Consider the following 25,027-nt stretch of genomic DNA (forward strand, 5'->3'; position numbering starts at 1 on the left):
CTCAGCTGTAGTACCATGTTCCTAGAGGCCCCAGGGGTGTACCTTGTTCTGGGGCCTTCTTTGAAACCCATGATTTCTGGTTAGAAAAGGCCTCCAGTAGCTCAAGTGAACCTTGGGCAGGTCCCAGCCTCCAATCTCCAAAGGTCACAAGACACATTTTTTTCTTTTTTTTCTCCGAGACAGGGTTTCTCTGTGTAGCTCCTGTCCTGGAACTTACTCGGTAGACCAGGCTGGCCTTGAACTCAGAAATCCACCTGCCTCTGCCCCCCATGTGCTGGAATTAAAGGCGTGCGCCACCACTTGCCTGGCTCACAAGACACTCTTGACACACGGGTAAATACCAGATGGTTATTTCAAAAAAAGTCTTTTTAATTGTTCAAAATAGCACAAAACAACATCGCACTATGGTAATATTGAGTCACAAGGGTTACTCTACAATAGATGAATGGGTAGTACTGTCCTCAGAAATCAAAGGGTGCTCAGGAGAAGGGATAGGGAAAACAAAGGGAACAGGTGAGTGGATTCCAATTTGACTAAACATGACTTTCCACAGAAATATAATACAATACACTAGAGGCCCCAGGGGGTACAGGCCAGAGCGGCTGAACACATTGGCTGTCCATTTTTAAATCCTTCAGTAATTTGCTTATAAGCATTACTCACTGCCTAAAACTTGGGTCCTGGAGAGAAAAAAATCCAGAGCTTGGGGACAATGCTACAAAATTAATTACTGAGTTGGTATCTGGTACCTACTCATAGCCCCTGTGGGATATGGCATACCCTACTCCCATCCTGGGCTGCCTTCAAGAGGGTCAAGTCCTACCCGTTCCCTGCCCCTGCTGTGTTGTTTAGGGTCAGTCTCTGCAAGTGATGCTGATTAAGGTGGACATCACCTTCAAGCCCAAGCTTCTACATATTAAGTGCTAACCCACAGGGAATGAAGTTTAATTGTCTCACACTGTTCCAGAAGGAGGTGGGGGCTAGCAACAGGATATTGGAGCAGTATCTACCAAGTCTCACCCAGGACACTGTTTCTCTCCTTCCCTAGCTGCTCTTTAAGCTTTTCCCCAGGAAGACCCCTGCCAATGATTAGCCAAGGAGGGGAGGAGATAGGATACACATTCTGTACACAGCTAACAAAAAGGGATAAACCCCCACACGCTAAGGCTAAAATTACAATAAAAATGTTAACTTCATTAATTTCAACTTAAAAAATACAACATATGCAGCAGTTGGTGATGTGGCCCCCAGGCTCAAAAAAGTAGGCCAAGGCCAGGGTTCCTGGGGGCCATTCTGTGCCCATTGGGAGGATTTCACAGCCACTGCTCAGACCAACCAAGGCTCCCCCCACCCCTCTCTTCTGTAAAGAGGGAGAGGTATTGAGTGGGAACTCAAAGGCCTCTGAGATACGTTAAACTTCCTGTGATTTCACTGGGCGAGATAGGATCTGGCTAAGCTTGAAGAAGGGATGGGAGGTGGCTGGAAATACAAGGATAATAACAAAACAAAATAGAACCAGACAGATACCCAGAATGGGGTACCTGCTGGGAAAAGCCTCTGAGGGAACTTGGGGGATATCCTTCCCCCTCTAGTCCTTGGCTGCCTCTCAGGCCAAGGGCGATGAACTACAAACAAGTGCAGGCTTAAGTATGGGTGTTATCTCCTTTGTTTTCAGTTTTAATTTCTCTTCCCAAAGTCTCTGAGCTGTCCATTCATACTCAACCCAGGGAGGGTACCAGGTAGGGAAAAGGAAGGAGCACAACTTGCACTTACTCGCTGTTCTTTCCAATCTGCCTTCTGCTTCCTCCCAATAGCAATGGTAAAATGTGCTTTCTTTATTGTAAAAACAGAGGAAAAGGGGGAGACTGAATGGTGGCCAGTAGCTGGTGAGGGTGAAGTGCAAAGGCCAGGTGGGCAGGGCGGGAAGGTGGGCCCTATAGGGCCTTCCTGAAGCAGAGGGGTCTGGAGGATCCAGTTGCTGGCCAGCTTCCTCACTGACCATCAGCCTTAGACTTCTTTGGAGCAGATTTCCTTATATAAGAGAAAAGAGAAGAAATAATTATAGAGGGTCCCAAGAGCATCACAAAAACACCAACTCAGGACCTTGTGTAGATATAATCCCAAGCAGCTGATGAGAAACGGAGCTTACTTCCACTCTTAAGTACTCCCCACAAAAGATTCCTCAAAGAGATTACTTACATTTCTGGAGACGACATGGGCCGCTTGCTGGCCGGCTTGGTGCCAGAGCTGTCTTTACTAGTTTCTGAAAGGAATGGGATGGTGAGCAGCCAGGCAAAAGGCAGAAGCACTTGGGTGTACCCCACTTTTCACAGTCTTGACTGCCCATGCCATCCTTCGGGTTCAGTTCCTGCCTCTCAATATCCCTCCTGAGACAGATACCTTCCGGGACCTAGCCTCAGCTACCCATTTTAAGGGCTTTAGGACATGTTGTTCTTGAGCCTAACAGCTTTTGCTTTCTTCAAGCCCCTCCTCCTAACCTTTACTTTTAGACATCCTAGAGTATCTTCTGTGCACCCCTAGAACACAAGAGCATCCTCTATAATACCCTATATGCTCTCATCCAATGTCTGAAGCATCCCTAGTCTAGCTAGGTGTATCTTTGTTCCACTCAGTGCTTTCCCATACCTTCCCTAAAAATTGCCCCAAAAGGCTTGTGAACACTTACCTTGCAACCACCTCACTTGTGTGGCAGGGCCGTAGCCCTTTTCATTGCGGGCAGCAATGCGGAAGATGATGGCAGGCTTTGTAGTATAGTCAATGTGGGCGTTGGAGAGGCTGGAGGACTGCACTAGGCAGGAAGGGCTAGGCCCACAGTACACTCGCATGAAGGCCAGCTGGGCTGGGGTGGAGCTCTTTGGCTCACCACTGGCCTGTGAGCTCTGGATGGCCAGGTACACAGAGTACTCGATGATCTTGCCGGAGGTCACAGACGGTGGCTCCCAGGTGAGGTGAGCACCATCTGGGCTCTAGAACCCAGGACATAAAGTCAAGCCTTGTCTTCTTCAGCCACTGTGGCTTCACAGCCCACCCTGCCTGTACTCAAGAGCAAGAGGGCTAGACGCTTATTAGAACTGCTAATAATCCCTAAAAAAAAAAAAAAAAACCTCCCCCAATCCAACAGCTATTCCAGGGTTCGGTGAGATGGCTCAACAGTATGGTAAACATGCCTGCTACCAAGCCTGATGACTGAGTTCAATTTCCAAGACCCACATGACCTCCTCTGACCTTCAAATGAGCACCGTGTCACAGCTATGCACCCCCCAACTAAATACAAATGTAATAAAAAATTTTAAAAAACCCAAAACAACCCAGATACCCCACATCAAATATTAAAGGACTTTAAAGAGCCTTTATAACACCCTCCCCAACCCATCATCTAATCCATAACTTGTCACTTAGCTTCTTGGTGCCTCAGTTTCTGCATCTGAAAATAGACTAACAAGACCCAGGTCTCCTTGGGACCTTCAGGATTAGACAAAAACATTTACCAACGGAGCACCTGGCATGTATCTTGTTTATTAAGGGTGAATGTAGGCTACTTGAGCTTATCTGGTATACTCCTGGTCCAGTCACCTCCTGGCTCTGTTCATATGTACCACCCTAGAGCAGACAGCAGACCAACAGAAAACAGAAAGATGGCCCATAGAAAGTCTCACCTTGCTGATTTTAATAGCACAAGGAGCCCCTGGGAACCCAGGCAGACAAGTCTTAAAGGCTGAGATCTCACTGAAGGGTCCCCGGCCACAAGCATTGATTCCAGCAACTCGAAATTTGTAAGCCGTGCCTGGCTGTAGCTCCTGCTTCTTTAGCTGGTTATAGTCTGGGACCGTGCCTGAGTCATCCTAAGGCAAGAGGTGGAAAATTAGTAAAGAAGAAAATGGCTTGAGGCCTACAGTCACAAAGAATACTCTGGACGAGGGGGCAGTTCAGTTCTAGAGTGCTTGTCTAGGATGGCCAATGTCCTAGAGTAACATGGGACCAAAAGAAAGTTCAGTCATGGCTGTCTCTTTTATAGCGAGGCCCTAGGGACATGGTAAGGTTAACTGGGGCTTGGTGCTGTTAGAAAAGGATCAGTTTGACTTTCTTACTTGTACTTCCTAACTTTTCAAGTGGCAAAGATGGAGTTCTGTGAGCTCCTCTCACAAGGCAGGGAAACTAAAGTTTGTTTTTATGACAAACTCTCACAGGCACAGCAGGTTCCACCCCACTATCCAAGGGTACCAGTTACTGGGCAATACTTACATCTGACTGAACAGCATCATCTGGTGGCAGAAAATAGTGTGTCACCATTACACTGGTACCCTTAATGACCCCCACATCAAACCACTGGTTCTCCTTTTTCACAGGGGCTTTGCTGGGTGGGGGTGGCAAGTCCGGTTTCTGGGGAACAGAAATGAGATAATATCAAGCCCTTGTGGCCCAAAGGCAGTGCTGCCCTATCTCCTAGGGCCAGTGACCCAGACTCACCACACCCAGGGACTCAATGCCATTGGCCACTTCAGTAAGGGTAGCTGCAGCCTGCATCTTTGCTGGACTAGCTACAACAGGCTGGGGAGCCACAAATGTGTTAGATGGAGCCAGGCCTGGAAAGAAACAAAGTATCAGCTGGGAGAAGGTACTGTTTTGAGGCAGAACCTCCACGCCACTTTGTTACACTGTGTTCACCTCCCATCCGTTCAACTCTATTAATGATTTACCCCTGCCAAAAAGCAGCCCAGCTTACTCTCGGTAGCTGTTGAGGGTAGCAAAGCCACGGTGCTTGGGACAGCACTAGCTAACTCGTTGAGGCAGTTGCTCTCGATGGATGGGTCATTGAGACTGTCAGCTGGGGCCAGAGCCTCAGTGGGAAGATGGTGCTGTTGCTGGGCTTGAGCTTGAGCCTCCTGGAGCTGCTGCTGCTGCTGCACCAGGGCTGCAAGCTCCTGCTGTGTCAACACAATGGGTATGGTGGTAGCCTGACCCTCTTGGCCTTCAGCTGAAAGGTGACCCAGTTCTGCTTGTGTCACTGCTGCTGCTGCTTCAGATGTATCCATGGGCTCCCCAGTGCCTGCTCCAGGACCAAGAAAACTACTATTCAAAAAGGAACACAAGTGTGCCTAGCCCAATGGGCAGCAATGGCGTCCCCGAGATTTCGTTTCCCTAAGCATTTTTATCCTGCCCACACCTTATTATACCCCTCACCACTAGGTCCCATGTCTCCTCCCTGGACTACTCGTTCTACATAAGCCTCTCTTGACTCTCTTGAGTTACATTGTACACCCTCACAGGAAGCAGATCTCAAGTAGCCCCCAAATGGTGCCTTAGCCCTCTCTGTAAGGCTGTCTGTCACTCATCCTAAGGGGCCTATCCCTCAAATCTGCCAGCTGATACCTACCCATGACAGCCTGCTGTGCGGCCTGGAGCACAGCCTGGATGGCCAAGGCTTGGGCTTCTTCAGTGGCTGCAGCTTGAGCAGCTGCTTCAGCAGCAGCAGTCACTGCCAGCTCCTCTGGAGTGAGCCCTGTTACCATAAGGGTTGTGGTGCCCGCCTGGGCTTCAGCCATCAGCTCTTGGGGAAGTGATAACTGGTCTACTTCAGACTGTGTGGGTGGGGGTGGTTGGACCACCACAGTGGCCACGACAGCAGAGGTGGTAGGCTCCTGGCCTGAAGATGGGTCCCCAGTGCTGCTCAGATCCACGGCGGCCTGGAGCTCAGGGGTCTGGGAGGCTGACAGGACCTCAGTAGACTCCCCCATCAGGGGTGTGGAGGCAGACTGCAGGAGTTGCCGTGGAGGCAGCTGCTGGCGAGGCCCTGGTGAGACCTGGAGTTCCTCTGGGGGCTGCAGGATGTCAACAGCAGAGAAGGGCATGTCAGAAGTTTCTGTGTTGGCTATGGTCACTGTTATCGTGGCTGGGATGGGGACTTCGGAATTCAGAGCCCCTGGGGTAGTCTCAGTCAATGATGAGATGTTCTAGAAAGGGAGAGAAGCCCCCGTCAGAGGGAGAGGGGAGGAGACAAAGGCTAGAACCAGGCAGTGGGGCAGAAAAACAAGATAGCCTTTGTTTTGTCCCTGTAGGCCTATGGTATCACCCACAACATTTATCTTGGGTAAATGTAAATGAGGAATGTGAGTCAAGAAGCATCAGCAAGGGTGTGACAAGAGGAAAGCCCCTGGGTCAAGTTTCCACTCATGCCCAGAAGACTTCACTGTAGAGACAAATGATGGGGAACAGCAAAGAAGGAAACCAACAGTGGAGATAAAGTACCAACGCTCCTCTAAGGGACTGTTTGCCTCCTGCCTCCCAGGCACCAAGATTGCCCTTTTATGGTCTAGAAGAACAACCAAGGAACAATACCATTCTGGAACAAGGGCGACATCTAGTGTCCATTTATGGACAGCACAGATGAAAGTGGGCAAAAGGCCACAGAAAGGATCCTTTGGGGTGAGGCTTACCGGCACAGAGGGACCAGGGACTGGTGTAGACTGTGTCACAGTGGTCACTGCTCGTGGCAATGTAGAAGACACACTTGTAGTGATAGCACTGGCACTGGTGATATTTGTGCTGTCACCTTGGGTGCTTGCCACCTCTCCTTGGTCACTGGCAGCTGGTGGAGGGTCTGTGGGTGTGTCAAAGGGGAGATCAGTTGACTCTCTTTGCTTTTACCACCACAGGTTTCCTAGGATTCACCCCCCCCCCCCCGCGCAAAAATAGACTATCTGTACCTCCTCTACCGGACACTTCTACTTACCTTGGTTTGAGCTCATGTTAGAGGTGACAGTGGTGGCTGTGTGCGTGGTACCTGTCTCGTGGGTCTCGCAAGGAGGGTTGGAGCATACCCTCTGTGTTGGGAAAGAGGCCAGCAATGTGGAACCAGCCTGGGAGGTGACAGTGGGCACTGCTACCACCTCTAAGCCCGACTCCAGGGTTCCATGAGAGGAAGTAGCATCAGGAATCAGGGTACCCACACTGACTGACATAGTGGTGCCAGTGGAAGTGGTCTGGTGTGTCTCGCAGGGATGGCCACTGGCAGGCTGTTGTCCACCCTCAGGCTGGCCTGCACCTCCATTTGATGTGGCAGTGGTAGCTGTGTGTGTGGTGCCCGTCTCATGAGTCTCACAAGGCGGGTTGGAGCATACTCGCTGAGCACTGCCCGCATTGGAGGTAGTGGCGGTGTTGGTGGTACCCGTCTCATGGGTCTCACATGGCGGGTTGGAGCAGACTTGGGTGACAGTAGCCGAAGGGCACAGCAGTGCCTCTAGGGCTGTCATAGTCATGGTGCTGCTAGGAGAGCTTGCCTGGAGGCTCTCATATGTAGATGTGGGGACCACCCGAGCTGCACCAAGCTCCCCAGCAACCATGATAGAGCGGGTTGTGGTTGGGGTATTAGTTGTGTAAGTATGATATGTCTCTGGTTGGCGCCCTGTGGGCATGTCCTTGCTGCTGGGGCCACTTAGCCCAACTCTGACACTTGGAAGGGCTAGTTGCACAAAGGCAGGGCTGTGGCTCCCAGACTCCAGTGCCACACTTGGCCTAAGCAGGGGGCCAGCTGAGCATGGAGCTCCAGTGGCCTGCACAGTCATGGTGGTGGTGGTCATGTTGGTCTGCTGGGTTTGGCACTGAGGCTTCACGGTACCCTGGACTCTCTCCAATGCCCCAGGAGCCACAGTGATCCGCACTACAGTGGGGGTGTTAGTGGTACGACGAGTGTCTCGCTGCTGCCCAGTGCCCATGCTGGACATTGCTGTAGTGGCAGTGCTGGTGGTGCCTGTCTCATGAGTCTCACAGGGGGGGTTCGAGCAGCCATGCTGCCCAGCCATGTTGGAGGTGGCTGTTGTGGCAGTGTTGGTAGTGCCCGTCTCATGGGTCTCACAGGGGGGGTTTGAACAGACACGGACCACATTACCATTCTGTTGTCCTACAGCTGAGGTCACAAGTGAAGCAGCTGTCTCCTGTCTGTCACAAACAAACTGCACCTGGGTAGGTTGAGGATGTCCCCCAAGGTTAGCCACAACAGTGGTGGTAGCTGTGTTGGTGGTGCCTGTTTCATGGGTTTCACAGGGTGGGTTGGAACACACCAGTGTCACAGTGCCGGGCTGCACATCACCCTGGCCTGAGTCAGCGATGGTGACTGTTGCTGTGGGCTGCTCTGTAGTAGGTGAGGCCAAAATGGATACAGGAAGGTCATGTACAGGCTGTGCTTCAACCCCACTGGGTGCTGTAATCAGAGTGACCTGGGTAGGCTGGGAGACAGGCTGGGGAAAGAGAACAGAGGAGTTAGTGCCTGGACTATGTGATTTTGCATTTACCTCTCCTACTATCCTATGCTCGCCCATGTTGACTGGGACCACCAACTCTGTTAACTATCCAAGGCAAATCTAAGAAAAGTTTGGCCCGTGATCTCAAAACAATGACTTACTTAGAGCCGAGGATGAAGGGACAATGAGGCAGAGCTGGGGCAGGAGGAGTTGTACGATAGTCAAGCCTTTTTCCAGACAGTGTACAAAGGCCAGTAAAATAAGTTCCCTTACCACTTCTTGTCCAGTTAAGAAGAAAAGATGACAAGAGAACAAATACTGTATGTACATTATGAGATCCTAGTGTCTGCAAACTGGACATAGCTCAAATGTGTCACCAGGAAAGACTGAGACAGAGATCACACCATGTGCAGAAAAGCTGTCATAATTATATAGGTCTATAGAACTGAATCTGGAAAGGGGAGAAAGGCTAAAATGCCCCCTACTTTCATGTGGGAGTGCTGCTGTGTATGGTGGTACACCCTTAGGACCCACTTACCTGCATTGTGATTGTGGGTGTGGTAAGCCCACCAGCAGCTGTTAGTGTAGTCTGTGCAGCTGACACTGTGATAGCAGTAGGGTTGATCACCTGGCTTGAGAGCGTAGCAATAGTGCCCAAGGTAGTGATAGGTGTAGCCAGGGAAGCACTGGTGCTATGTGCCCCAGCTCCGGCCAGGCTGGTGGAGACAGTGCCTGTCACTGTGCCTAGCGTTGTAACACCTAAATGGAGGGAAAGGCAAAGGCAGAATGAGGCCTATTGCTACCACTTTCTATCTAGCAGCCTGTCTCTCTCTCGAGGGCTAGGGAATGGGAGCCCTGCCATGTAGCCACCAAGGACAGAAGGCTCTGGAGAGAGGACCTGTTATCCTCCCCCAGCCATTGCTGAGGACCTGGCCTGCAGGCTACACACCTGTGGTACCCTTCACAACCAATGTGGTGACAGCTGGCTTGACAGCAGAGACGGTGACAGGGGTGACCAGGCGAACGCCGCCCATAGGCACAGTACGGAGGATGGTGCCTGGTTGTCCAGGGGCCCCCTTTAGCACCACCTGGAACAGCAGAGCAAAGTGCCACCAATGTCACTTTCAGGCTGAATGGACTGTGCTGCCCCTCTCAGACCTGTTAGGATGACACATGTGGTCTATGCTAGACTGAAGTGAAGAGGGGTCATGTGTGCCTCACCTGGGTCACTCCTTGTTGCCCATGGCCAGTAGCAATCTTGGGGACAGCAGTGATGATTTTAGCAGGCGCTCCTGTTCCTGAAGTCATCACTTTGGTGGTGATAATTGTAATTGGGGACTTAATGCCAGGACTGCTGGTAACACCTGCATTGGGGAAGGATTCAGAGAAAATAAGCTGTGAGGACTTATCTTTTTGATTTATACTCACCAGCAAACCAGCAAAGGCCTTTTGAAAGCTGCCTGTTTACCTGTGGCACCTGCCTGGGTGATAATGGCCGACATAGGAATGGTCTTAATAATGGTAGTTGTGCCAGGTTTGGTGGTGCTGGGAGAAACACTACTGATGCCCAGGATAGTGGGCTTGGTCCCTGCCCCACTAGCCTGTGTGGTGGTAATGATGGTTGTGGGCTTGCCATCTGCTGATGTCACCAGCTTCAGGATAGTCCCCGCTGGCAGGGGTCCTTTGGTCTAAAAAGGAGAAGTTATAAATTAACAGGAAATACTGCCAGAAAGGAACATTAGGTTGAGCTACTATAACTCAGAGAATATTCTGAATACTGTGGGTGCTGTGGTATCAGCAAGGCCTTGTTTCCCAGTGTCAATTCATCCTCTTGGGCCTGAGAGAGTGAGTGCTCACCTGGATGATCTGAGTCACAGGACCTGTAGATGCTTGGCCTGTCACTGCTGATGTCTGAACTGGTTTGGTCTGGACCACCGACATCACTTTTCCCAGATTGGAAATCTAAAAAGGAAAGGATGGAGCAGGCAGTAATCTGGAACCAAACAAGGGCATGGCCTGGGCTAGAACTATATTGGAATTGGCACAAGATAGCGAGTCACCAGTGGCATTCACCAAAGGCTAGCAACTGTCATACACGGCCAGGTGGTAGCTGTCACTCACCAGAGCACTGCCTCCTGGGACAGAGATGGGGCTCTTCACTAGGGTGATGGTCTTGGTGACTCCACCTACCACCGTGGTCACCACCTGGGCTTGCTGGGCCACTGTTACAGTTCCTGATTTGTGTACTGTGATGATAGGGCGAGTAGATGTGTTGGCAGCAGAGGACACAGATGTCCCCACTTGGGCAGCTGCAGTCTTTAGCATTCGAGTGGCTGGGTTGCTCACCTGGAGAAGCAGAGATGAGTTATGAACATAGCAGCAACATAATGGCTGTAGCTCTGCTGACCACCTGTCCATCCAGTTTGGTTGGCTGAGCAGCAAGAGAACAGCCTGAACTCTCCACAGGTCTAATCTAAGGCTGGACACCCTTAAAGGTAACTGCATGTTCCATAGCCCATGCCAGTACTGATCGTAAACCGACGGCCCGAAAGGTTGGCCCAAACCCAGAACAAACGGTCACTGCTTGTTCGATTACCAGGCCCAGAAGATCAATGCTCACCATGACAGGGGAGGAGGCCACCTTCACAGTGGCTGGAAGAGTGGTCGTGCCAGGTGTCACAGCCACTGTCTTGACGATGGTGGTCCCTGCTGGGACACTCAGCACCGTGGGTGCTGAGGATGGAGGGATTTTCTGTGTGGCAGCAGCAGCAGCAGCCAATGCGGCCATCCCACTCATCTGTGGGTTGCTGCCGATCACCTGTGACGGACACAAAGCATGTGAGCTGCAAGGGTTCCACCTGCCACCTGCTTCCAAATTCAATGACCCTTTCAGAACCTGCCAGAAGGGCTCAGCAGCATATTGTTTTTTCCTAATTCGGGCTCCTCTCTCCTAGTGCAAACAACAAGTAGGCAGGTGCTCGCCAAGTGCTCCTTTCTTTTGAGAAAGGTTCTCACATAGCTCGGGCTAGTCTCAAACTCACACTAAAGATAACCCTCAATTTCTGATCTTCCTGCTTCCACCTCTCGAAAGTTGGGATTACTGACATGCAACTACATGGCTAATGCAATGTTAGAAATTGAACCTAGAGCTTTGTGCACACTAACCAAGCACTCAAACGATTGAGCCACACCCCTAGCCCCTAAGTAGATTTTTAATCAAAGAACCATAATCAAGCTAGGCCACTAGATTAATTTACTACATATATTTATAATAAAAATAATTCATTTTACATATCTCACTCAGTATAAGAACACATACTTAGCACAAGGCAGTGATGGGTTTCACATACAACACTATCAACATCACTGCTGGGTATTGTTCATGCTTATAATTCCAGAACTCGGGAGGCTGAGGCAGGACAATCTCTAAATAGTAGATAGCCTACCCAAAACAAAACACAACCTTTGAGTTAAATACAGCTTATTCTCACAGACTTGGGTCAAATGCAACTAACTAGATATTCTCCTCCACCTTCCAAATCAGGAAAACCACAATGAACATGTCAAGGATCCCTCCACCTTTGCCACCCCCGGTTTTTTGAGACAGGGTTTCTCTGTATAGCCCTGGCTGTCCTTGAACTCCTGTCTCCTGAGTCTTGGGATCAAAGGCCTGTGGCATTTTTAATGCAGTAGCATCTTACAAACAAGAGCCTATGATGGGAGCTGGTGGGCTTCATGCATGCTAGGCAAACATTCTAACAAGTAAGCTACACCCTCAGTCCCAGGGATAGAGATATGTGTGTGTATGTACGTGTACACACACACACACACACACACACACACACACACACACACACACACAGAGAGATGTCCTCACCGTCCCCTGGGCACTCTGTGTGGGTACAACCATTCGAACACTGGCAGGCAGGGAAGTCACAGTGACAGGAGCTTTTCCAGCCTGGCTTGCAGGTCTCATGGTAACCAGTGGTGTTCCTGTTGTAGCTTGAGGACCAGTCACTTTGAGAACAGCAGGGACACCTGATAAGGAAAAGGGTTGATCATCAGGAGATACTCTTCTACTCTGTCAGACTTAAGGTAGACTTGACCTATTCCTTGACCTACATGTTTTTATGTATGACTTTTCTATGCCCCCAAGACCATCGCATCAGTAAGACAGCACTTTTATCCCCTATTTTAAGAACAAAACCAAAGCTAAATCAACCAAGAACAAAGCAGCAGCCACCATTCAGGCAATGAATGTCTCCAGTGATTAAGCCTCACACAAATGCCTATGGCCCTCATGGCTTACCTTGAGTCCTGGCTGCAGTGGGCACAGAAATGGAGCTGCCTGGCACTGTCGGCAAGACCTGGATGGTGGTTGTGCTTGGGGGTGCAGTGGCAGCCTGGGGCACAAGTGTGATGCCTACTTGGGTCAGTGGCTGTACAGCAGGTGCAGCTGCTGCTGGCGCAGGGCTCTTGGGAGGGTTGGCAGGCACAGACGGGACTGGATTGGGAGTGGGGGAGGTAGCCGTAGCAGCTGTGGCAGGAATGTCATATTTCTGGAGTTGTAGAAGGTAACTGTCAGCTGTTGCCACTGCACCCCAGCTAACCTCCAGTGAGTTGGTGTTGGCTCGTACTAGTTGTACTCGGGCTGGGGGTGGTGGCTTTTCTGTAATACAACAAAGCAACTGTTAAGATAGGGAATAGAGAGGCTTCAGCAGTGGGGAATGTCAGTGGCTAAGTACCTTACCTGTCTCCAAATACCACAAGTCCTTGCAGCAGACCTGGTTGTTCCAGGCCTTGCGGTAGCCATCACGGCCACTCCAAATATACAGACGAGTATTGATGGCAACAGCACAGTGGCCTGCTCGAGCTCGAGGAATGTTGTCCTCCAATGTATCCATCAGGATGGTTTCCCAGGCCATGGTATCTAGAGGTGCACAGGTGCTGGAGGTCACACAGAGGACAAAAGGAACCTGTTCCACCAACTCCCAAGTTGCCCTCTATTCTTTCATTGTCAGGGAAGGTCAAGTTATTGGAGTATCAAATTAAGAGAAAACAAAAATGAGGCAAAGAGGCATAAAAAATTAAGCCACATATTGGGAAAGTATTTGGAAGATAACTCCTTGTACATAAAAATAATACAATCCTAAGAGATGGGCAAAGGGAAACAATACATGAAAAAAAAAAAATCAAGATTTTTTTTTTTTCGAGACAGGGTTTCTCTGTGTAGCCCTGGCTGTCCTGGAACTCACTCTGTAGACCAGAAACTCAGAAACCCACCTGCTTCTGCCTCCCAAGTGCTGGGATTAAAGGTGTGTGCCATCACTGCCTGGCTCAAGTAAAAATCTTAAGATAATGTGTGCATCCAGTCAAAATTAAAGCAACTCAAATTTTTTGTTTAGTATTTTGTTTTCGAGATGGGGTTTCACAAACATCTGGCTGGTCTTGAACTCAAGAGTTCCATCTACTTCTGCCTCCTAGATGCTAGAATTAAAGCTGTACAGCATATTAAAGAATATGAAGAACTATGCATGGGTATGAAATGATCTCCAAGATAGTAAGGGAAAAGGGCTACTTGGCCCTGTGTATGGCAAGCTAAGGTCCTAGAGCTATAGCCTATTAGTAGAGTCCCTACAAATGGAGTATAAGAAACACTTCTGCACTATATGTGCTTTTGCACTTATGGATGTCAGGCACATATGAAGAGCCCATTCATACTAAAAGGAGTACTACCTGAGAGTTTTCTACCCATTGGATATTTCTGGTAATATCCATGAGCCCGAATTTGCTTCCTGGACACCCTAATAATTTCCCAGGGCCACCCCATCCCTGGCCATTCTAAGCCTGAGAAGGCCATACCCAGGTTGAGACAAGCCAGTGTGTTGGTACACTTCCACTCCTTCTCGTGTGTGGCCACTTTGACATCGTCCATGACAAGGGGCACCCAGCCACCAAATACATACATTCTAGGAGGATAAAGAAAAAGCAAGAGAGGATTGAAGAGAAGCACCAAGCTAGAGGCTACCTCTTTTACCTAGAAAGTTCTGAACACATTCAGTTTTCTAGAAGGCCCCAGGAGTCCCCAAGGATGCATGGAACTGTTTAATATGGCACTTATTACCTGATGGTTTACTCTTACAAATTTGTTTCTTTGTTTCTTAAGATTTATTTATTATATGTAAGTACACTGTAGCTGTCTTCAGACACTCCAGAAGAGGGCGTGAGATTTCATTACAGATGGTTGTGAGCCACCATGTGGTTTCTGGGATTTGAATTCAGGACCTTTGGAAGAGCAGTCAGTGCTCTGAACCGCTGAGCCATCTCTCCAGCCCGTTATTTCTTTGTAAGGAGAGCATTGTTTTGTTCATCTAAGATGCCTCCATGGACGCTAGACCTTGGCATTCACAAAGAACCCTGATTCAATGAAGAGCTACACTGTCTATACCTTGATGAGGCCTTACAGGTCAAGAAAGGGTCTCAGGCTGCATTACATGCAGTCCCTCTACCCTTAATCTGTCTTTTTAAAAAATGTTTAATAAGGAGGGTATGGGGTTGTTTAATGACAGACCCACCAGAAAAAGGCCTCCTTGGGATTGAGGGACAGTTGACAAAACTGACTTGAGAAACCTTCAGGACTTAGGGGCAGCTCAGGTCAAAGAAGAAAAGAGCAGACACTCACTTGTTTCCTATGGTGGTTGCAGAGTGGAGGCTGCGAGGAAGGGGTGCCACCCCACTAAGGCTGGGCTTATTCCATGTCAGTGTCTCTGCAGAAATGGAAAGATTACCTATGCTGGATCAGACACCACAGTCCCAGTACTTGGGCCAACTGGGCCCTAAACCAACATAAAACTGCATCTTTGTCTTTCTAAATCCCTCAGCAAGCCCTCTAATTTACTATCCTCACAAGTATATTTCAGCATTTGTAAAGCTGTTCAGATGATCTGGGCAAGGAGGTTTCTTCCCAAAAGTAGGAGGCACCTGCTATAAGGCATCACCATTCTCAGGGATGACATGGGGGTATCAAGCTCACCCCAACCTCTCCTTTGTACTTCTACTCCCTGTAGAGCATATTTACCTCCATGCCATTTTAGCACTAGACAAAAACTCAACTTTTGCTTATGTTCAAATGTTTGGGTGCTGCGACCCACAGGGCACTATAACCAATATCTACCTCCACCTAATCCATCACCCACTTTATAGCCCAAGTAAAAAATCTTATCTAGGGTAATAAATTTTATCACACTAGTTATATCAGAATATACCATTCCACATATAGACTGTCCACTGAAAAGTGAGTCAAAACTCTACCTAGATTGAGGGAATTCCATTGTGAAAAGACTGTACTCTCTCCCTATTCTCTCAAAAGTCCATGTTAGTAGTGCACCAAGCCTTACTCTGTTTCCTATCCACCACTGATAAGAAGACTAAGGGGAACACTAGCTTCCCATGAGTCCCACCTCACCGGGCAACAACAGCCACTCAAGGCTAGCTATCCAGGAGATTGGCCTTGCTCTGAAGCTACTGGAATAGCAGCAATTTCTTACCAATGTCCAGGGTCCAAAGGTCCCCTAGCCTGCAGCCACTCATCCCTCCATAGATCACCAGCTTGGATTTCTTGTTATCTTTTTCAGTGTAGACCACAGCAGTATGTGACTCCCGGGGTGGAGGCAGGACACCGTAAGTGATGGGGATGTCCCAAGCTACCACTCCAGAGCCTGGCCGTAGTTCGAGAATATATAAGTCATTCAGGTACCTGAGGAAGATCAGTCATAGCAAACCTTGAACACATGCACCACAGGTTTTTCCAGGTTATCTCAATGAGCAGTAGATTTACTAGAACACAAAAGAGCAAAGGCCATGGAAACCACACACTCTACTATCCTTTCCCCCAAAAGAGACTGCTAGAAGCTTACAGTTTGAGTCCAATTGGAGCAATGGAAAGGGTGTATGTGTAAAGCTATGATGGCAGCCTTAAGTTCAGACTCAGAGGCAGGTCCTTTTAGGCAATCATGTCCACAATACCAGGCATTATATGTGGGCTTCCCTAGAGTAAGAGGGTGTCAGCTTGGAACTACCTCCACGTATTAGGAGCTTTGGCTATAGGCCTCAGATATGTTTAAGTAGCAAAAGCTTCAAAGGAAGCAAGGTCTAATTTCGACCTGTGGGATAGGGACCAGGCCAATTCTACCTCTTGCCTAGGTTTCTCCTACAAGACCTACCCAGGGGTTCAGATCTCAAAGATGAGAATGTCTTGAAAGGGCACTGTATTCTCTCATTGACAACCCAGCACAGGAGAGGCTCTGGTGGAGTCAGCTGGCACAACCAACTTTAGAATTTCAGATGAATCTTATACCTGGGGAAAGTAGACCCACTCTGGTGGGACGCTTCAGAGAAAAAAATAGGACAAAGCCTCACCTCGGAATGTTGTTCTTGGGGTCCTCACTATCATTGGCCAGACCCCCAAACAGGTAACATTTGTTGCCCACAAGGGAGAAGCTATGTCCAAGCCGAGGACATGGAGGAGGCCCATTTTTGGGTGTCTTTGCCTTCAGTCTCTTCCATTCCCAACGACTTGCCTACAAAATCAATAATATTTAAGAGATGAGAAGTCACTGGTTAGGGGCCAGGGGCTATTTGTGGCACAAGGAAAAGATTGTCGGGAGTGAGAGAGCACATTGCTGAAACATGTAAGTTCTAAAGAGTTTGGTCCTGTTCTCTCCTCTGACACTGTTCAAGGAGCGAACAGCCTTGGTAGACTCTCAAGTAACCCCTTCCACTGCCTTTCCTCACAAACCAGCACAATGAACACTATGGAGAGTTCCATAGGGCCCGAGGCAGTGTAACAACCCAGGCCCACAGAGGCTCTATGTTATTACCTGGAGTTCATAGAGGTCGTTGCTGTATTTTCCATACTCTACCATTCCACCAAACACCAATAGGCGAGTACCATCACACACAAAGCCATAGGCTGCACACCCTGGAGGGATATCCCCTCTCACAGCTGGGATGAACCACTGGTTGGTTGCTGAAGAAAAGGAAACAAAAGTCAAAACATCCGGGAGCTTCTAGAATCCAAGTGCCCCCCACCCCACAATTCTTATTCCTTAAGTCTTGTACTCTACAACTCCTAGTCTTCAAATGTAGCCAAGAGAGAAGAGGCTGAGCCAGCACACTATCCTTTTAGAGCATTATGGACAAATCTCTAGTCATTTTATTCAAACCATCTGCAGAACCCTGGCTTTCAAACAATTGCACAACTTCTCATTAAGGTCATCTCAGAAAGCAGTAAAGTCACCAAGATAATTCACCAGCCTCTGAGAATCTAGTAGACCATGACTTCCTTCCCCCACTGTTTACATGATCATTAAACTTCTATACCCCAAATGCCCCCTAAAGCTCATGTTCCTCCTATTCAGAGCCCATGATTCTCTCTGTACCAGAGTTAAAGACAGCCAGAGCCTACAGCTGCACCTGTAGGTGGTCCTAGAAACTATTATAGGCTGATGCCTTCCCTTCATGCAGGCAGCTGACAGACAGGAAAGAGATTGCTGGCTCAGAAGAGCCCGAGGCAAAAAGCAGTCTCTGCTGACCACGAAAGCCTAGCTGCCTCTGCTTTGACTTCCCCACTCATCTCCTAGGTGATGGTCCACAGGCTCTGGGGCAGTGCCCCTTCCCCACACGCACAATGTTCTCAAGCCTGAAGTGGCAACCAAAGCAGAGTGTCTGTGACAGAAAGTTCTCAGGAGCCACTCACACTTCTAACTGGGGCAAAGGAGAAGTCACCAAGAAAGGGAAATCATCCCTCAGGTACCTCCTGGTTTCCCAAAGACAGTATTAGACAGTGGTCAAGCCTTCAGCTGGAATGGAGCTCTTCCCTAGTTTGCTGGCAGTTTGCTCTTTCACCTAGGCTCCTATGTCTGTCATACCTACAGTGGCAAGGGCTCTGGTTATGTTATAGGCAAACACATCCTTTTACCATGCCACACATTTAAAGGATAAGTGCTCAGTCAGTCCGTTTGTTCGTCCCCAAAATCTAAGACCAGGGCCCAGAGGCAGACCTGCTGCATGTCAGTCAGGTGAGATCTGAGAAGGAAGTAGGAAGGATTTCAAGTCCTGGATCTGGAGAAGGAGGCTGCAGCTACTGTGAGGAAAGGCTTCAAAGTCAAGACCAGCCCCCCTCCAAGAAGTAGATGGGAAGTCAGGTTGTTTTGGAGGAGGGGACACAGGAGGCTTTTGTGGACCAGTCTAAGTTGTTAATCTGCTTCTCAGCCATATTGTCCATGCAGGGGAAAAGGTGTATCTCTACAAGAAATAGATGTTTGATTTGGAGACCAATGTACTGAGAAAGAGGGAAACTGCTTGTTTTGCTTTTTCTGCTCCCTTTATTTAGATGCATTCGAGGACAAAGTTCTCTCCTCAGACACCATTTGTAAAATCCTGTTTCTCAACTCTAAGGCCATATAGGCAACAACTGTGCCCTGCCTTGCTTTAGGGAGGAGGGTCTCCCCAGGTGCACCTGGAACAACCAGCTAGCTCTTAAGACTCCTCAGTGGTTTAGCTGAGTCACTAAAGACAATACTATAGTCCCCATCCTCTCTGCCATTTTTCTGCTGGAGTGATGCAGCTTGTACTGCTTGTGGACATGCATGCACGCATGTGCCCACACATCCAAACGTTGGCTCTTGACCTATGTCCTTACTCCTAGTGTAAACATGAATCAAGAAATGTAGGAGCTTCCAATACTGAGGTAAATCAACTTTGCACAAGTAAATAATCCATGGAAGGAGTTTCATCCAAATTACAAAAGAAAAGCTAACAGGAAACCTCTGAGGCAGCCTCAATCCAGTCCCCAGTTACCTGTAATCCTAGGCCTTGAAAGGTGGAAGCAGGAAGATCAGGAGTTGAAGGTGAGCCTGGGTTATAAAAGACCCTGTTTCAAAACACACACACACACACACACACACACACACACACACACACACACACACGAAGGGAAACTCACCTGAATTCAGAATAAAATCCACTGATTCATTATCTGTCACATATATGGGCAGTCCCTCACTCAGCTAAAAACCCTTGTGTTAAAGCAACAGGTAGGGAGTCTTGAGTAAAAGTTAAATGGCAAATGGGATTAGCTTGCCCACAGCTTTCCTATCATGCTGATCCTCTGACCCAAACGACCAGGCCAGAAGTTAACTATGATGTTCTTGAGCCTCCCAGATTAGCAGCTTCTCCTATTGAGACCTAAGAGGACCTAATCTGGCTCTAGAATGTCTCTTCTTCTGGTAAGGCAGAAGCAGCCCTTCCCAACTTCCATCAAGAGTCTGTTAGGGAGTAAAACTCTTGGTATGGAGATAACATACCATCTCATCTCACCTACAAATCCCCATTTTACGCCCTACAAGTGTGGAAGTATGTGAATTTCTCTGTCTACCTTGTAAATCTAACAGCTGCTCTCCCTTGCCCTCAAACACCCAGTGGGGTATCATGTAACCCAATCCTTGGGTCCCTCATTGTTGATATACCTAGGCATGTCCCTGGCCCTCTAGCCTGACCCTCATCAGAAGAGGGGAATTTGAGGAAAGGAGTCCACCTGTCTTCAGGCTCCAGCTCAAGATACTTTTTTACCTTCCCTTTCTTCAGTCCAACGTCATTTGTAGCTTGTCTCCCCATCACCATATAGACTGATAACACCCATGAAGCAAAGAACACGGTGCAGTTCAAGAAATTATTTTCCTTTCAGTGTGATTGGTTATACCAAAATCATTTCCGATGAGGCAGGCCCCATGCTGGAAGGCACAAAGAAGGCCCAGACCTCCTATTTCCCATCTGGTAGGTAGGCTGTGAACCTCTCCACTGATAGGAAGAAAAGCTGAAAGAGCCTGGAACCATGCCCAACCCTTGGGAGCAGAGCAAGGGTGACAAAGGACATAACTGAAGGAGGTTTCTCTGAGTAGAAAACATTTAAGACAGAGCTTTGAAGAGTAAGTAGGCTATTTCCTAATCAGCAAAACTAACCAATAAGGAAGTGAGCCTGTTAAGGAGGGCCTGAAATAGACAGGGGAACAGATGTGATACCCATTTGAATTAATAAAATTTAGGTATATGGACAGAGGTAAATGGATGTGTTTCTAAGTCTATTAAGGTTCACACTCTGGCCCACTTCTACTAGTAGCCAGTGCAGTGTCCTAGTTTGGACTTGTCACTTCCCCTCTTAGACTCCAATTTCCTTATAAGTAGGAAGTCCCATTAGATATTTTGTAAACCGCCCCCCCCCTCCAGTCTATGGAGGGATTGGAGATGTGGCTCAGTGGTACAGAACTTGCTCAAGGCTCTGATCCACACCCAACCCTGGGGGGTGGGGGTGGTTACTTCCAATATCCACCAAGGCAAAAACAGCCTGGAAGAGGGACCATACACACCCAGCTTCAACACAGCACATTTCACCTCAGCCTGTATGGATCCTCGAGCTTGAGGCCTCTTGAGTAATCTGAATTGCCTCATGGAAATAAAATTCCTTCACAGGCAGTTGCAACCCCAAGACCTACCAAAAGCCAGTGAAGGGTCTCTCAGCCCCCATGGTGACTGCCTCTAAAGGGGCAAAGTCATGTATGCATGCACTCTCTAGCACACACAAACCCAGTAATTCCATTGGGTAACCCCTGGGTGAATTATACTCCACCCCTTGCAAACTGAAGAGCTGACCAATACAGCCAAGTGCACACACACCCTGAATCTCTTTCCTCTTTCAAAGAGGAAAAGAGGAGTTTCTAGAAGAGCATACTCTTTAAAGGGGTAAGTACTGATCCCACAAAAGCAAAGGGCTATAGGCAGAGGCATGAACAGATTATGAACTTAGGCCTCTTTGAAAACAAAACGAAGGTAAGCAAAAGAGGCAGTTGTAATGAAGGATGGGCAGCCAGAATAGCACAAGAACTGTTAGAACTCTGAGCCTGCCAAATACACGAGACCCTGTCACCATCAACACAAGGGGTACACCTATTAAGGTGAAGAAGAGGGTATAGCAGGGTCTGCTAGTTGCTCTCTCAAGCCACCTAAAACTTGATCAGAACAATTTGAAAACTTTGTTTTGGAGGATTCTAGGCCTTTGTTGTAAGGGAACTTGACTTTTTAGAAACCTGGTTACCTTCTAACATCCAACCTCTGCAAAATGGTAACAAATTAACACCAAAGTGGTCAATTGTTTTCAGTAAACTAATGAATATGTAGAGGTCCCAGGAAGCTAAGACATAGGCCTGCAATGGACTTTGGAGCTGACTGTAATTAGGCCCCTGCCCTACTTTCTAAAATTGTATTTCCCTGCCAGAAAGTCTGCTCCGGGCCTTAGTAGAAGAAAGGTGGTCCAGGAAATGGAGAAGGTGTTGCTGCTGCTCCTGTGGAAGACATCTCTAAAAACAGCTCTACTACTACACAAGTTGTACCCCTGCCCTTAGCCTTACCTTACTGGGCTAATTTCTGCCACCACAGCTGCCTGGGCTGACATAAGCATCACCAACCTTCCCACCCCCCTTTCTGCAGAGGCCCTGAGAAAAGCCCAGCTCCCTGCAGGCAACAGGTGTGGAGAGACAAGGAACTCAAGAGGGTTGAACCCACCAGTCTTTCAGAGTCAACTTGGGAGGGGGAATAGTTCAGAGGTGCAGAGGCAGGCCTGTATACTCAGCCTGGCAGGGGAGGTGCTGAGAAGCTGCCAGGAGAGTCTGGCTCCAATTCTTGTTCCATGAACTACCCCAGACCACGATCTCCTGCCTACTTTCTGCCTCCTCAGTGTGGAGTGTGTGAGATGGAGGGTGGGGTCAATTGCTTCACACTTGGTCCTGCCCTCAAATGAAGAGGAGGTGCCTGGGACCGCAGGGGCCCAGAAAGGATGAGGGTGCACGGAAGAGGCTAAGGAGCTGGCAAGGGAGGAAGCACTGCAGGCTGCACCTACTGCAGCAGAGGGAAGCTTCTAGTCTACCAGAGGCAAGGGGGCTGGCTCTCACCTGGACACAACTGGCACATACTTTCAGCTTTGGCAAGCCCCAGCACTTCTTTTCCCTTAGGGCAAGGAAAAGGTCCTGAAGGCTCTTGGGCAGTCAACCGGCGACTCAGGCCAATCCCCCGTACTACATGTGCAGAAAGTGCCAAGAGGCTACCAGAGAAGGACTCAAAGCTTTCTGCCCTAAAGACAGAGCAAGGGAAGCAAGCAAGGAACAACATGTGGCTCCCATAAGGGAGGGGACAGAGGCCAGGCTTTAGATCAGCTATACCTGCAGATAGGCTCCTCCCAATTTGCAAGGGCTTGGGTTTGGGGAAGGAGGCACTAGTTAACCCCTTCAATCTCTCTCTCTCTCTCTCTCTCTCTCTCTCTCTCTCTCTCTCTCACACACACACACACACACACACACACACACACACACACAAAAGACACACTGAGCCCTCCAGTCTGCTATGGGGGGCGGGGTGGGGGAACTCAATTGTTAAGGCACCAGATTAGGAAAAGAAATAATTTGAAGGAAAAAAAAACTACAAAAATTCACAACTGGTACAATACCCCCATGTGTGTGTAGGGGGGGGCAGTATAGTCATCATGCCATTCGTATTTGCCACGAGGGTCTCATTAGTCTGTTAAAAGCCTGCACCTTAAAGAATGCTTCCCTCTTTTTTTCTGGGTGTAGAGAACGGATCTGTGATCTAAATATTATCTTTTCTCCCGAACGAGCATGGGCGCTGGAGATGAGGACTATCGCAGGAGGGGGGAGGATTCCGCCTGCGCCAAGAGAACACATCCGCTGCCGCGCCAGCCCCAGCCCACTGGGTAACGGTGTACGTCTGAAGTCACTGTCGCCCGCGACATCCCCTCCCCCTCACCAGTCGGAGTAGAGGGTTTCTCTAAGTACCGAAATGCAACCTTTAAACACAGAAGAGTACGGGGGTGTAAGAACGGGGGTTGAAAAATCAGGGAGAAAGCAAAGATGGCAATAAGTGCAAAGAGAGAAGGAAAACACATCAGGGGAGTGAGATAGGAAAAGAGAAGATAGGGAAAAGAAGGGTTAGGAGAGAGATGGAGGGAAGACTTTGAGAAACCCAGGGCGGTAGCACTTACCAGTGTTGTACACGTGTAGTTCGTCCACTATCCCCTCGTTGCCGCCGCCAAACACCACTATAAGCTCCTTGATAGCCACTGCACGGTGGCCGTGGCGGGGTCGGGGCACGGGACCCGACCAGCCCACCACCCGTTTCCAGCGGGGCTGCAGAAGCACCGCTGGCAAGTTTGCGGGAGACACAGCCGAAGCCATAGTTCCGGTTAAGGATGCAGTGGGAAGAGGTCACTGAATGGGAGGATACCCTTAATTCTTCACACACCCCCTTTCGTCTAAGGCAGCTCTCACGAAGAAGCGGCTCCTTACACAGCGGTGGACGACTCCATGGAGGCCGCCATCTTAACTATCCTCCTTCCTTTGGCTCTTCCCCCCCTTCTCACTCAGCTCGTATCCTTAAAAGCTTCTCAGAACTGCAGAGCACCTATTCCCGAGAAGCTGGAGGCCACTGAGCGCCGTCGCTCTAACTATTTGCCTGGGTGTTCCCGCTTAGAACCTCGAGCAGGAGGCTCTGGGAGCCGCCATCTTGAGCCGCCTCTCTCTCCTCCCTTCCTCAGTCGTAGCCCTCCCCCGCCGGAAATGGCGGAGCCCCGGCCCGGTTCCCACACCCCCCGTCCCCAGCACTGGCTGGCTTCCGGGGCGGGTGGAAAAGAGCCACAAATGCCGCGGTTGTCTCAACTTCGCCGACAGTCAGACCACAATTGTGGAAGCCGCCATCTTGAAACCGTCCTGCTTCCCCACCCAGCACTTAGTACAACCACCGATCGCAGAACCCCAACGTTCCTAAGTAATAAAGGCGTGTCAGAGGCTGGCGGAACGGGCTCCAACTCTCAGTTGCTGCTCGAAGCCCCGACCCGTATGGCTCGAGAGGTTTTGCACCTCTCCCTTGAGTCCGCCTCTGCTATTCAGGCTGTGGCGGCCGCCCTGGGAGCCGCCATCTTGAGACTAGCTTCTCTTCCCCCCCCCACCCCACCTATCCTCTTCTTCCTGGACAGTTCTTCCACAGCAAACCAAACGCAAGGCAGCGTCCAATCCTCGCTTCCCTCCTTAAGACTCCTTCCCACAGGAGCCGCTCGAAAGAGCAGGAGTTAAGACCCGAAGTGACAATTGTACGGCAGAAGAAGCGGTAACGGCAGGGCGATCATGCCTCCTCCCTGGGAGCCGCCATCTTGTGTGAAGAAGTAACAACTAAACATGGCGGCTATCGGGCGAGGGGGCGGGGTCAGAAGACGTCACCTTTCCCCCTCCTCCCCGCCTTCGCACGTCTTTGACTCTGGTCTCAAGCCTCTTAAAGGACCCAAAGCTCATAAAGAATTAAAAGCTTCTTTAAAAACCAGTGCGTTGTCTATTTGCGGGCGAGTTGGTGCTCTGTGCAGTAAGCTAGAGACAGTAGAGTTCAGGTCAGGTGCAGTAGTGCCCCGCCCTGCACTCCCCCCCACCAGGGCTCTTCCACGCCTCCACTCTGGGAGTCGCCATCTTGCCACTTCCCCACGCCCGGTCGTCTGCGGGCGTCAATAGCGAGTTTCAGCACAAAACAAAGATGGCCGCGGCATCTAGGGATGCCCGGATGAAAATCTAACTCCGTTCAGTCGCTTGGCCACGCCCCCTGGGAACTGTCTCCCAGGTCGCTGATGGGACACAAACCAGAGAAATGGCCTTTAACTAGCA

The 25,027-nt window shown here is 49.4% G+C and overlaps 1 protein-coding gene across 4 annotated transcripts; it reads right to left on the minus strand.

Annotated features, from left to right (window-relative positions):
- Positions 1-345: 345 nt before the first annotated feature.
- Hcfc1 (host cell factor C1) lies at positions 346-24,549 on the minus strand. Of its 4 annotated transcripts, none has more exons than NM_008224.4 (26): positions 23,365-23,911; positions 17,138-17,286; positions 16,677-16,837; positions 15,806-16,014; positions 14,941-15,025; positions 14,121-14,227; positions 13,009-13,188; positions 12,568-12,927; positions 12,136-12,296; positions 10,879-11,076; positions 10,380-10,604; positions 10,116-10,220; positions 9,727-9,946; positions 9,480-9,622; positions 9,208-9,346; positions 8,797-9,017; positions 6,752-8,255; positions 6,456-6,619; positions 5,396-5,840; positions 4,745-5,068; positions 4,489-4,604; positions 4,264-4,401; positions 3,678-3,863; positions 2,687-2,987; positions 2,200-2,263; positions 346-2,031 (listed from the first exon to the last, which is right to left on the minus strand). In NM_008224.4, the coding sequence occupies exons 1-26, from the start codon at positions 23,555-23,557 to the stop codon at positions 1,992-1,994; spliced, it is 6,138 nt and encodes a 2,045-aa protein (NP_032250.2). In that variant the 5' UTR covers positions 23,558-23,911; the 3' UTR covers positions 346-1,991. The 4 variants fall into 4 exon arrangements, with proteins under 4 accessions (NP_032250.2, XP_017173876.1, XP_006527899.1 ...); XM_017318387.2 differs by having other exon boundaries at positions 348-2,031; positions 4,745-5,071; positions 23,365-24,549; XM_006527836.2 differs by having other exon boundaries at positions 348-2,031; positions 5,396-5,972; positions 23,365-24,549.
- Positions 24,550-25,027: the final 478 nt, after the last annotated feature.

The sequence above is a fragment of the Mus musculus genome, chromosome X (genome assembly GCF_000001635.26).
Source record: "Mus musculus strain C57BL/6J chromosome X, GRCm38.p6 C57BL/6J".
NCBI lineage: Eukaryota > Metazoa > Chordata > Mammalia > Rodentia > Muridae > Mus > Mus musculus.